The 13,096-nt window shown below is 39.3% G+C and overlaps 6 protein-coding genes across 6 annotated transcripts; 2 read left to right on the top strand and 4 right to left on the bottom strand.

Annotated features, from left to right (window-relative positions):
* Positions 1 to 405: 405 nt before the first annotated feature.
* Positions 406 to 3,237, bottom strand: C5L36_0A01150 (uncharacterized protein; the record flags this gene model as incomplete). The annotated part of the gene is made up of 1 exon (XM_029463126.1): positions 406 to 3,237. The coding sequence occupies one exon, from the start codon at positions 3,235 to 3,237 to the stop codon at positions 406 to 408; it is 2,832 nt and encodes a 943-aa protein (XP_029318986.1).
* Positions 3,238 to 3,868: 631 nt separating this feature from the next.
* Positions 3,869 to 5,083, top strand: C5L36_0A01147 (uncharacterized protein; the record flags this gene model as incomplete). Its single annotated transcript, XM_029463125.1, has 1 exon — positions 3,869 to 5,083. The coding sequence occupies one exon, from the start codon at positions 3,869 to 3,871 to the stop codon at positions 5,081 to 5,083; it is 1,215 nt and encodes a 404-aa protein (XP_029318985.1).
* Positions 5,084 to 5,282: 199 nt separating this feature from the next.
* Positions 5,283 to 5,606, bottom strand: C5L36_0A01145 (uncharacterized protein; the record flags this gene model as incomplete). The annotated part of the gene is made up of 1 exon (XM_029463124.1): positions 5,283 to 5,606. One exon carries the CDS (start codon positions 5,604 to 5,606, stop codon positions 5,283 to 5,285), a length of 324 nt encoding a protein of 107 aa, XP_029318984.1.
* A 303-nt stretch (positions 5,607 to 5,909) lies between these two features.
* Positions 5,910 to 7,826, top strand: C5L36_0A01140 (uncharacterized protein; the record flags this gene model as incomplete). The annotated part of the gene is made up of 1 exon (XM_029463123.1): positions 5,910 to 7,826. One exon carries the CDS (start codon positions 5,910 to 5,912, stop codon positions 7,824 to 7,826), a length of 1,917 nt encoding a protein of 638 aa, XP_029318983.1.
* Positions 7,827 to 8,037: 211 nt separating this feature from the next.
* On the bottom strand, positions 8,038 to 9,786 carry C5L36_0A01130 (uncharacterized protein; the record flags this gene model as incomplete). Its single annotated transcript, XM_029463122.1, has 1 exon — positions 8,038 to 9,786. One exon carries the CDS (start codon positions 9,784 to 9,786, stop codon positions 8,038 to 8,040), a length of 1,749 nt encoding a protein of 582 aa, XP_029318982.1.
* A 684-nt stretch (positions 9,787 to 10,470) lies between these two features.
* Positions 10,471 to 12,864, bottom strand: C5L36_0A01120 (uncharacterized protein; the record flags this gene model as incomplete). The annotated part of the gene is made up of 1 exon (XM_029463121.1): positions 10,471 to 12,864. One exon carries the CDS (start codon positions 12,862 to 12,864, stop codon positions 10,471 to 10,473), a length of 2,394 nt encoding a protein of 797 aa, XP_029318981.1.
* Positions 12,865 to 13,096: the final 232 nt, after the last annotated feature.

Genomic DNA, 13,096 nt, shown 5'->3' with positions numbered 1-13,096 from the left:
TAGTTGGTAGCTTATGCAATTACAGCATTTCGTGTCATGATGTATGTTTTTTTCCTTACTTTTCTTACTCTTTATTTTTACATTTTTGTTCTATTCCCTGTCCACCTTATACACTCTCATTCCATTATTCCTTCTTTATTGCAAGCGAAGAAGTAACTAACATATATAAATATACATAAATAAATCACTACATATTTCAATAGCTAAACATAAAATCCTTAATTTTTTCTATTACTTCACTAGTCATCTATGCAAAGGTACGACAACCTCTAACATAGCAGTTTCCTATTTGATCTTTGTTATACTTCATTTCGGAATACTATAATTCAAGTATAGAGCTTGACAATAAATTCAAAAGTATTTTACCACCCATAATTTTTCCCGCCAAAAGAAGTTGGTTTATAATTATATTTTCTTTGCCAAAGCTTCAATTAATGATATATGATCACGATGTGTCGCCAGAAATACATCTTTATACTCGTCTTGTTGATAAGCCGCTGTATAAAGCTCTATGCCATCAAGTATTAACTTCTTATTCTTTTCATCCACGGTGAGAAGTCGCTTTAATTGTAATTTCAGTTTATAAATCTCGTCGTCATCAAACGAATCATTTTCCACAGATATATTCCAATATTCAGGTCTATTAGAAAACTCTCGTAGCTCTTGCTCAAGCTGTGATATAATGAATCTACTTTTACCAGTAACTTTTGAAACAACTCTATCGTTTATTACTAATGTATGCTCATCAGACTCCTTATTTCTATACAACGGAAGGTATCTCCTAATGATTGAAATGGCTACTGCATCATTATAGTCCTGGTGGATCATACATCCAATGAAATAATGAATCAAGGGAATTGGATATTTCTCATGCAATTTAGGCTGTAGTATCAATGTTCTGGAAAGTACTGTTTCGTCATCTACAATATGCTCTTTGCTGGCTGGTTGCCTAAACAACATGGCGTTCATTGGTGTTTCTTTGATACGATATTCAGCTACCCATTTCCGAAAACGCAACATATCGAACTTGGATTCGCACAGTAAGAAAGCATTTCTAGTCTCATCGTCTACCTTAAATTTCATTTGATAGATATAAGGTTGGAAAATGTCATCGAATTCATATTTCTCAATCTGTGTGAAGTGTTCCTGTACTTTGAGGTGATGTTGAATTAGATCAGCAGAGGTGTCTGCTGTAAACTTCTTTGGATTTCTAAACATAGTGGCTCTGAAAAATCTGTTCTTGATAAATTCAGGTTCATCGATATGTAACATCAAAATCAGTTCCTCGAGGTTAGGGTTGTAGGACATATACTTTTCCGATGGATGACAGTATAGTTTCTGAATCTTCTCTGCTTGTTTCTGGGGAGATGAGAAGTACCGATAGTTACGCTCGTATATATAAATATCATCACAGTTGACTAATTGATCTTTAGAATCACAAATTAACAGCTCCTGCGTGTCATGCGAGCTATAAACTCTTGCGTCAAAGTTAAACTGTTTTATCAATGGATATGGATGGAAATAAGCACTATAGTCTCGATGGATAACAGGGTTAGTCTTTAATCCTAGATAACTCTTGATCAACAATTCGTCAGTTATATACACCGGACTCCATTCTTCCAAAATCTCGTAGGCTTCATTTAAAACCCTCATAGTTTGATTGTAAAGTCTGTGAATTTTACCCTTGAATTTCCCATAGGAAAAGTAAATCTCAAGCTGCCTACTACGCAACTTGCGGTAGCTAATAACGTTTCTGATCGTATCATGAATTTCAAAATAAAACTTTCGCCAAACTCTGAAGACTTCCCTTAATTTCAAGTTTACTCTCTGATCAACATGAAACTCCCATTCATCTCTATAAATTAATCCCCCAATTCTACTTTTTCTCAACAAATCCGTATTCCAAGAGGATATCCCATTTGTTGTTTTATCATGCACTTTCAAAGCTGTAAGCTCACTATCAACAATTTGTTTTTCGGATGCTGTTTTTCTCTTCTTCCTCAAAGTTTCTTCATCCTTATTATAAAAGCTATCAACAACCCAGCTTCTATTTTTTTGACTAGACCAGCTTTGCCCAAACTCTCTTTTATAGTTGTACCTATGAATGGACGGCGTGAGCTCAGTTTTATGAAAACTTTCTAGATCTTCAGATCCTATCCATGATTCCACATAAGTTAGACCATATCTTCTGAGAATTGCTAGATATTTCTCGTCAAGTTTACTGAGATCAGCATTATTAATCACAAACATTTTCCTAACAACATCATAAACTCTCCTCTTGTGAGCTTCCATACAATCAAAATGCGGATTTGTTGTGGAAATAATCACAACGTTATGAATGCAATCTAAAATAATCCTAACTGAGCCGGGACACGAACTAACTGAACAATGGAGAAATTTTTCATAAACATATCTCTTGATATTTAAACCGTCTCTAATTACGCTTGGGTATAGATCTTCGTGAGTACTGAGTGTTTCCCCTATATTATAATCCCTTCCAACCATGAAATTATGGCTCCGCTGGCTTTTGGAAACCTCTTCAACGCATTGTTCGTACCTAGCCCTAGTATATAAATCCCTAAAATTCTTTGTCAATTTAACATGCACTTCATCTACAGACAATACGCTCCATTCCGTACCCAGTGGCGTTTGCCTGGGTGTCTTATAGACAAATGATCTATTATATGGTGTCCTTTTTTCAATCTCAAAATCTGCGGATGTTGAATCAAACAACCCTTTATAATGATTAACATAATGTAGTTTATAACTGTCTATTAAAGATTCATCAAGTTGGGGTAATTGCAGATCACGTCTTCTCTCTCTTGCATCACCAACACACGATTTCAGAAATGGATAAACATGCGAAAACTCACCAAATGTGAAAATATAGTTTCTACCATGCTCAATTGAAGTTGCGATCCTTGCATATCTACCCATAAATCCCATATTTGTAATTCGATGAGTTATACTATCCCAAATATCATCAGCAGAGTTTAAGTGTTCGTACATCTGAATGTCAATTGCATTATGAATTATTGAATCCCTTTGAAGAAGTTTGTCAAATTCAACAGGATCATCTGATTCTAGTTTAATATTGAATTTATGTAAATTCGGATAATTAACCTTAAGGTAATCAAGGTAGGATTTATAATTCACATCCTGACCAATATTTTCTTTCTCAACCGCTACCGGAAACACTACTTCTTCACCATCTGCAAGGATATGCAATCCTTCCATGATCGGTGGCCAAACAGAATTATTGGTTGCGAGTGCAATTGTTTAGTTTCGCCTTGTATTTACGCTGTTTTTTACATGTAGAAAATTATATGCAGCCTTTTTGAAAAACAAGTTGTAAGCGAATCAGTTACAGCAAATCTTAACTCAACAAGCCGCTTTTCTGATAAGCATCATACTAATTACATGTCAAACGGAAACTTTAATTCAAACAGGTCTAGGTTCATCGTTGTTAACTCCCTTTTTTTTTCTACCTTTTTTCTTTTTACGTAGCATATGGCTAATTGTGTACAAGAGTTCACTATGTTAAGTTCAATATCAACCCGAACTAACTTTAAGGCGCCTACTTACTTTTTATAGTATAGGTCAAAAAAAACACTGGGCTGGGACAAACTACAGCAACCATATTTGGAGATAAGCATAAAGGCTTGGAAACATCGACTGTAGCAATGAATGACAATGCAGGGCTGGGGGTGACAACTCATGTCATCACAAACAGGTGGAATGGCAGTGGAGAGTAGGAAAAAAATGGAAAAATTCTTGAAAATTCTTGAAACTATTAAACTGAGGTTTCTTCAAGATTTATTCTATCGTCTGTTTCATACTGGGTCTAGTGGTTGGAAACAGCATTTCAATGTCTAAAATATTTGATAATATAACAACTGCGTCAAAACATGAAGAAACTCATACGCTAAGCTACGAGTGGAATTTCTGGCATCACCTTCGAAAACCCAAAACATCATCGGCAAACCCCGATTCTGGGAATATCAACACAAATTCAGGAACAAACTCAATTCCAAAACTGGATGATGAAAATTGTCATAGACCGCTTGAAAGGTATTTACAAGGCATGAGTCTAATGGAATTCCCCCAAATATATGGTCAAGGTGCTGAGAAAACTAGTAAAATCGATACTATTGAACAATACTGGGAAGCTCTTGTGAACTTGAAGGATATCAGTAAACTTGAAATTGACACTGAATTGTACCTCTTCAAAAAGGATATCAAACCATTGTGGGAGGACGAGAAAAATCTGAACGGTGGTAGATGGGTTGCTTGTTTTGGGCTCAAGAATTTTGCCGATAATTCTGCATGGCTTTCATCTTTATGGGAATTGCTTTCATTAAAATTAATCAGCGGTCAGTTTATCAGTACTGAAATAAGTCTACCTTTAAGTGAAAAACTCATTGATAACCCTGCATTTGATAACTGCAAGTCATCCAAGGTAATGAGCAATGAAGAGTTGAATAAGATGGTGATAGAGGATATTGCGGGTTTAGCCGTCAGTGTTAGGAACAAGAAGATACTAATAAGTATATGGAATACCAATTTGGCCTACGAAGAATATAAAAAATTGAATGGTATAATCGAAACAGTCAAAAGTGAAGAGTATATGTCGTATTTCAAAGAGCCTGTGTACACAGGCAACAGAAGCAACTATGAAAAATGTGGTCTTACTCGGATTCTTTTCAGGAAGTTGATCTATCAAACCATAGTAGATACAATGGATGAAGTGACTAAGCGTCTGGCTGCCAAAGAAGGTAAGAATAAAGTCAAACCTTTGGCTCCAATGCTTTTCAAATATTGTACACACCAACAAGATTTGTTCAATGAAAACTACAGAAAGCCAACAAATCGTACCGGGAAAAATAAAAGTCTTGGAGATGATAAACAACCTAAAAAAACGTGCAAAACGGTGGAATATGGTGAATATGATCTCGTCATTGAAGAAATAACGTGCAATGCACAGAAATCAAGAAGAAACAGAAGACGTCAAGCATCTAACAAGGCCTTCGAAGGCGCCGAAAGTGAAGATGTCAATATAATAGACCGTGATGCTAAAGTGTAGAGTGGATTGGCAGCGAGTCATATCCTCGGTCCCTAGTATTCCTTGTTTTATTTTATATTAGTTCAATTTAATATATATATAAAATATACATTGAATACCATGACTGTATAATAAATAAATTAACGAAAATAGAGCGTTGTATGAATAAGTGGAAGGATATAGAAACGTACGAGCAGTTTGGTATGAGGAAGTGGTGAAACTAGAACTTTGCAGTTTGGATTGCATGATCATCACCACCAACTAAACCTAGTGTTTTAGGAGTCAAGTAGTCTCTCTTCTTAACATATGGTGCACCAATCTTTTCAACATCCAAATCGGTTCTATCTTTTTCTAAATGTTGTTTGACAATAACCATTTTATAGGTTTCCAATCTGTGTCTTCTACATTCAACATAATCATCCAAGAATGGTTTACATTCTTCGTTGTTCTTTGTGTTTGCATTGGTCATACATTCAATAGCCTTTTGGAAAGTACCAAAGCATCTGTTTGGACCACCGACTCTACTGACTTGTTGGATAGCCATTGTTGTGTATGTGTTTGTTTTAGTTTTGGTGTTTTTAAGCCTTGGCTTCCCGATTCCTTTAACGTTAAGCTTGGACTCTGGAATTCAATTTGGTCACCTCGAGTAATATCAATTTTCATTGGGACAAATACAAGGCGAGAGAAAAAAAAAATGCTGTGCATCCGTGCACCCACTGAAGGCTTGAAGGCTTTTTTTTTTCCCTTGTCAAAAATTTATAGTATTAGATATGGTTTTTCAACCGGCTCCAATTGGAAAAAGTCTGGTACATATGAAAATATAGTACAACTCTATAGTATCTGAGCAATGGCAATGGAAGAAACAAAACTAGATCTAGATGTGGATTTCGGAGATCGAGGACGAACTAGAGAAAGGCTTTTTTCGAGCCACCATTGGACTGGTAAGCCTTCAAAAGGCGTTGCTATCAGACAGCACAACAAGCCGACACCAACTATCATAAGCAACACATTGACAAGTGAACAAATTGAGGCATATGCTACATTGGTGAGAATAGATGAAATTGGACATATGATAGCCACCGGTGTACCTGTTCCTGTACCTACAGATGGCAGATCTAGATCGCCATCTCCAGAACCTATTTATGATTCCAACGGTCTAAGGAAGAATACTAGAGAACAGAGGATGAGGCAGAAGCTGGATAGAGAAAGGAATTTTTTAGTTGAGAGAATGTTCCAGTTGGTTGAAGATTACAAGGCGCCTGATTGGTATAAACCGAAACCAACGAAAATTGTTGAGAAGCTATACATCAAGGCGGATGAATATCCAGAGATCAATTTTGTAGGTTTGCTGCTTGGTCCAAGAGGAAATACTTTGAACAAGCTACAGAAAGACTCGGGAGCAGTTATTGGTATCAGAGGCAAAGGATCGGTGAAGCAGGTTAATCGGGGGCCATCAAATATTGATATGTCGCATTTACAAGAAAAACTACACTGTTTAATAACGGCAGATAGCCAAGAAAAGGTTGACTTGGCAAAGAAACTATGTCAGGAGGTTATGGACAAGGCTATATTTTCGCCAGTTGGACAAAATGATTTGAAAAGGGACCAATTGAGGGAATTGGCCAAATTGAACGGTACATATAGAGAAACGAGTGAAAGAATGTGTCCGGTTTGTGGGAATTCAGGACACGGCAGAAATACATGTCCACAAAAGCCATCATTCTCTAGTACTTTAAGATGTGGAAAATGTGGTAATATCGGACATTTGGAGAAGGACTGTATATCCGAAGGAAAAGAAGGGGACGAGATGGACCAAGAGTTTGAAGAGTTTATGAATGATTTGAACGGTAATAATGAGGACCCTGGTGTCCACCAGACGAGTGGAAATGCCGACAGTGTTGGGAATGAGTCTAGGATGGCTGAAGAACTAAGAAAAGGAGGATCATTGAAGCGGTCATACTCACCTAGTAACCATGGGACACCTCCTCTTAAACGCCAGTACAATAGCAATTACACTACCAATTACGCTAGTAATAACAATAACTACAATAACAATAACTACAATAACAATAACTACAATAACAATAACTACAATAACAATAACTACAATAACAATAACTACAATAATAATAACTACAATAATAATAACTACAACAATAATAACTACAACAATAATAACTACAACAATAATAACTACAACGACAGCTACAACAACAATTACAGCGGCCAGTACCAGCATAACTATAACCGTCAACACAACAGCCAACGGAACAACCAACTCAACAACCACTACCAGGGAACTGAATATAAGCAAGATGGCTATTATCAGCAATATGACAGTCATCCAAACCTTGGGTACAATAAATCGTACTATGAAGGAAACCATGATTACTCTGAACGTCATAGAGGCAATAATTCCTACCAGCCGGTACAGCAGCTTCATGGTTCTCAACAGTTGCTTCCCCAGCCATACACGAAGCCACCAGTGTATCCGCCAAGTTTAAAAACTACAAACAGAGTTCCATTGCCTTCGACAAAAGCAGTGGATACAACAACCAGGTCGCATGGTGTTTCTGTTCCTACGCCGCCGCCACCACCACCACCACAAGCACCGCAAGCACCTCAATCAGTACCACCACAAGCACTACCGCCACCACCTCCTCCGCCACCTCCTGCAAAGAAGGCTCCTGGCAAAAAAACAACTCACCCTGCTCAGCATCTGCCACCTCCACCGCCGCCACCACCTTTCAGAGGTAAATCATGATGCCGTAGTTACCTGATTAAAATCACAGCAAAGAGGATAATATTGTAAAGCTATAAAATTTAAACGACTGTATAGTTATAGAAGATTTGTTAAGAAAAGAATAAATAAGCCACGTGAATGGAACGTACCTAAGAAATGAATTTTTTAAATTTTTTAGAGGGGAAAAAAAGTAAAACAAAGTAGATGTAGAAAATATAAGGTTGGGACCCTCTTAGTCAAATCGACACTTGATGTTTTTCTTCTGACAATAGCCACAATTGTCGGCATTTTCGACTTTGACACACTTGATCTTTTTGAACCTGCAAGTATTACAAGATGTTTTCTTTGAAGATTTCCCAGCAGTTGGTGCGGTAAAAGAAGAAGTTGCTGCTACTGCTGCTGATAATGATGATGATGCTAATGATGTGGATGAGGCTTGTAATGATAAAGATGCTGACGCTGACGATGCCGTTGTGGTTGATTTAGAGTTATTGTAATCTGAGGGGAGATCCAACGATGAGTTTGGGGTTGGCGTTGAAGCTGGTGTTGGTGACGGAGTCCTTAAAGAATGTTTTAATTTCCTTGGGTTTGTTGACTCCTGTTTGAGTAGAGGTGTTGTAGGTGACGAGCGGTCCGATCCTGATCCTGAATTAGATGACGAAGGTAGGTTTGAAGGAATTGGGGTAGAGGCCGAAGTTGAAAGGGTAGAATTTGCAGGGGTTACTATTGAATTCATGGATTTCTCCGACTTGTTGAACTTGATGATATCATTTCTGGTGAAGCCTTTAGAGAAGGAACATTTCAGATTCTTTGTTGTGCAAGCAGAACAAGGTTTGAACTGTAAGTAGTTAAAAGACGTGAGTCTATTATTGAGATCATGTTCTTCGTCCTTGATGATCTTATAGTACTGGTATCCGGTATTTGGATTCAACGATATGAATTCACAGTGGGCAATGTCTGAGTTGGGAAGCTGGTCGGTCCTTGTTTCAGCATCCCCCGAGATGGAATCCAGAGTGGACAATATGAAAATCTCTGAATCACACTTGATTTTCCTCGATCTACAACAATCACAGGATGGTCCTGATCTCTGTCTCTTTGAATGGTTGGATGGAGATGCAAGCTTGATGGCTAGATGATTAGATGCAGAGGCAGAAGAAGGGAGAGCTGGGGTGTTATTATTAGAAAGCAACGTCTTGTTTGATTTTCTCCTCCTCTTCACGGCTGAAAAAGTACGGCTGAGAGGAGTTTGTACATTTGTATTGGTCTGAGGGGCTGTATTTACGTCAATGGTATCTATATTTGAAACGTTCCCCTGTGTTTCTACTAAAATGTCAATCTTAGTATTAGCTTCTTGTCCTTGATTAGCGTGGTCCATTTGTTGTGCCAGTACTTTTTCCGCGTGGTTGCAGAGAAAGTCCAAAGTTGAAGTACCCGAACACGACGGCGTCCCGATTGGGAAAGCCGCAATAGCGGAGGGGGGTAAAGACGTTGGCATTTTCCTCTTACTCGGAATGGTGGAATCCAATGAGGTAGTTGGGGTTGCACCAAGTGAATGGTATTTCGATGGGTGTGTTGAATGGAAGGCACCATTATCACGAGAGAGACTGACCGAAGTGGCAGTGTGGATGAGCAGGTCCAACTTTGTGAAACATGCCGATGTAGAAGCCGGAGTCTCAATCAGTGTGTTTTTTTTCCCCAATTCCATTCCAAGCTCAACCTGGGATGGAGTAGACGTAGATGTAGATATTGCAGTGGGTGTATGTGTGGGCCTTGCGGATGTCGATGTCGATGTCGGTGGTGTTGGTGATGGTGATGGCGGGCGTGCAGCGGAGATTGCGGTAGAATGGGTCCCATTAAAAGTGTCGTTGAGAGTCTGGGAACCCCGATAGGAACAGTGATGAGAATCGAGCACGGAGGCCGGGACGTTTACAGACCGGGCAAGCGAGTAGCAGGCCAAGTCGTTACTGAAGTTGAAGGTCATGTGGTTGATGAAGGTGGGAGGGGGGGGTTAGGAGAAGGAGTACATACAAAAACACAAGTAAAGAGGAAAAAAAATGGCAACAAACCGTTATTAAGACGGTGTTGGAAGAAATGTGTAAATTGATTGAATGACGGGGATGGAGAAAATGAACAACCTGAAGAAAATTTTAAGAATGAGAAATTTACAATTTAACAAACAATTTCCATCTAATTTCACATAATTTGGCACTATTTAGAACTATTTGGCGCCCTTTAGCATTATTTTTCATTATTTAGCACTGTTTAGTACTGTTTTTGTTTGCTAAACGTGGAAGATTAGGGAAAAAAAAAAAAAAGTCGCGAAAAAAAGTTGGAACATTTTTCCTCTTCCGCTCGTTTCTTTTTCTCGTCGTCTTTACAGTTCTCTTGGGGGGGAAGGGGAGGTTTTCCCGCTTCTTTGTATTTTTCGTTCTTTTCCGTTTTTCGCAGAGGTTTTTTTTCTCCGTTCCGAGTTTCCACGGGCGCCAGCCGTGCGGCTGGAACTGACGCCGCAGAAAGGGGTGAAATTTCAACATCTTTCTTTCTTTTTTTTTTTTTTGTCCTTATTGTACTATAGGATTCAATACTACCCAATACTATAAAAATACGATGGACTTTACCACAAATAAACAATCACAAAAAGGTAGACTCTACTTAAATTGATGATTCACTTATTCAGTGAGTCAAGGTACTCCTTATAGAGTTTTGTCTGTGCAAGCTGCTGCTTGGCGAGTTTCTTCCGAGCACTCTTACTGACATCCTCACCATCAACGGTTCTCAACGGAAGCCCTTCTTCATCCCATGCACTGTACATTTGCCTCATTTCGTCCGTTTGGAACATCTCCTTAGGCGGAACCTTACCCCTCTCTAACCTTAGCTTCTCCTTCTCAAAGGCTGCCTTTGCAGCTGCCGCCTTCTTTGCAGCCTTCTCCGCTAATACAGCCTCTCTCTCAGCCTGCTGTTTGAGCAACTCGTCCCTCTCAGAGTCATTGAGGAACTTCACCAACGCTCCCTGGCCATCTCCTCTATCGTCAAGTGCAACCCCGAGTCGTAATAAATCCCCATCTCTCACAGAATCGCACTTCTCAAGCAACTTCTTGGCTCCCCCCTCCTCGTTCTTAATACATGTCTCCCGAACAACATCCCGGAACCCACTCAACACCTTCACAAACGGCATGCAGACGTCCTCTCTGTTGAAGGAATCCCCACCAGAATGTCCTCCAGAACCAACAGTGCTCTGAGTACCCGCACGTGCAACTTCCGTCCATCCCATTCTATCACCACGCACCTCAAACCCAAACATCTCCAGCATTTTCGTAATGTACTTGACAATCTCAACTAAGAGGTCAACCTTCAAGGCGCTTCCGCTCTCGCTGATGTAGATGTTACAGTTGTTGATTACCTCACCTAAATTTCTAATGGCCATCGGAGTCGCCAAATTATCACAGAGTGACGCATGGAACTTGTCCTTACTAGCCTCAAAATCCTTTAGCAACTTCTTCTCAAGTGCTCCAAACTTCTTGCTCACAATCTCCCCCTTGGCTAGCTTCTCCTCGTTGTCTCTGGCCAACGCCCTCATCTTACTGAAGAACTTGTCAAATGTAGACTCAATGGATTTGGCCTCATTCAATAGACTCTCCTTGAAATCAAGAGGATTGTTCCATTGCACTAAACTGAAAATCAATCGCAATTCACGTGCACTGTACTTCTCCAATGCCTCATCAATGGTGATAAAGTTCTTCAAAGACTTGGACATCTTCTGACCTTCAATATGCAAATGCCCAGTGTGTAAGAAATAGTTGACCCACTGTTGACAGTCATAATGCGCCTCACTTTGCGCCATCTCATTGTCATGATGTGGGAAGGCTAAATCGATACCTCCAGAGTGGATGTCCATCTTTTCTCCCACAAAGTCAGAACCCATAACAGAACATTCGATATGCCAACCAGGTCTTCCCTGGCCCCATGGAGAATCCCAAAATGGTTCTCCCGATTTGGATGACTTCCATAGAGCAAAATCACTCGAATTCAGCTTGTTCTCAATGGACTTCTCATTTGTCAATGACCCTTCACCATCTTCTAGCAATTCCATATCACCTTTGGACCAAGGTTGACACTTCGCATACTGATGCTTTTCATCCTTGTCGAACCTACTCGTATTAAAATAAACCGAACCGTCACTGGTCACATACGCATAGCCCCTCTTCACAATCTTATCGACGAACTCAATAATCTCAGGAATATATTCGGAAACCCTGGTAACTATACTTGGTTTTAGAACATTCAATTTCTCCATGTCCAAATCAAACTGTCTTTCCCAATATGAAGAGCACTTCCGAAAAATGTTAGGATCAGTGACCTCGTGGCCAAACTCCTTGTCTAGAGATAAAACCACAACATCCTTCACTGAATTGACAAACTTATCAAAATCAATTTTATCGTTGTTAATTGCGGAGATCGCCAAGTTGACCGCCTTAACATGCATTGGGAACTTAGGCTTCTCTAACCCGATTTCCTTCAAATTGAGTGTCGATGCCCACTTGTTGAAACTGTTCAAAATGTCGCCAGTTTTTTCAAATTCAGGCAAATTCTTCTTAACGTACTCGCTAACAGACTGTTCTGTCCTTTCCTTCAACTCCGTAGTCACCTTGCAATCAAACTTATTGACGAACTTCTCAAAGAGATACTCCTGTCTTGCCTTTATGATGATCTTGTCATCAATATCAGTCACGTTCTGAATGAACAGAATATCATAGTTGAAATAGTCTTGCAAGATCCTCCTATTGATATCGATACTGACGTAATTTCTGGCATGTCCCATATGCGAAGGGTTGTAAACGGTTGGACCACAGGAGTACCACTTGATCTTGCCTGCCTCCTCGGGAACAAACTCAACCTTACTATGAGTCAGTGTGTTGTACAATTTTAAAACTGGTCTCGAATTGGCGTCCTTAGTAACGGGTGGATACCATTTGGTGGTGTTTGCTTCTGATGACATGGCACGTCGTATAGAGAGTATAAAGTTGATACGTTGAAGATGTCTACCCAACAATGGAGCCATTGAAAAAAAAAAGAAAAAAACTTAAGTATGAAAAATATCAACCCACATTAGTGTGATCGTTGGAAAACATGATCCAAATGATTTTCATCAATTGTAAAACGGATAATGCAGAGGAGGAGGAAAAAAAAATTGGAAAATGGAAAATGGAAACTTGAAGCCCATCTCCCTCAAAAAAAAAAGGTGCACTGTTGTCGCCCTCTTTAATTGAGTTTGTGGTTATATGAAGACCTGA

The sequence above is a fragment of the Pichia kudriavzevii genome, chromosome 1 (assembly GCF_003054445.1).
Source record: "Pichia kudriavzevii chromosome 1, complete sequence".
NCBI classification, from domain to species: Eukaryota; Fungi; Ascomycota; class Pichiomycetes; order Pichiales; family Pichiaceae; genus Pichia; species Pichia kudriavzevii.
Note: the sequence above shows the minus strand (reverse complement) of the source record. Positions and strands in the feature narration are given on the sequence as shown.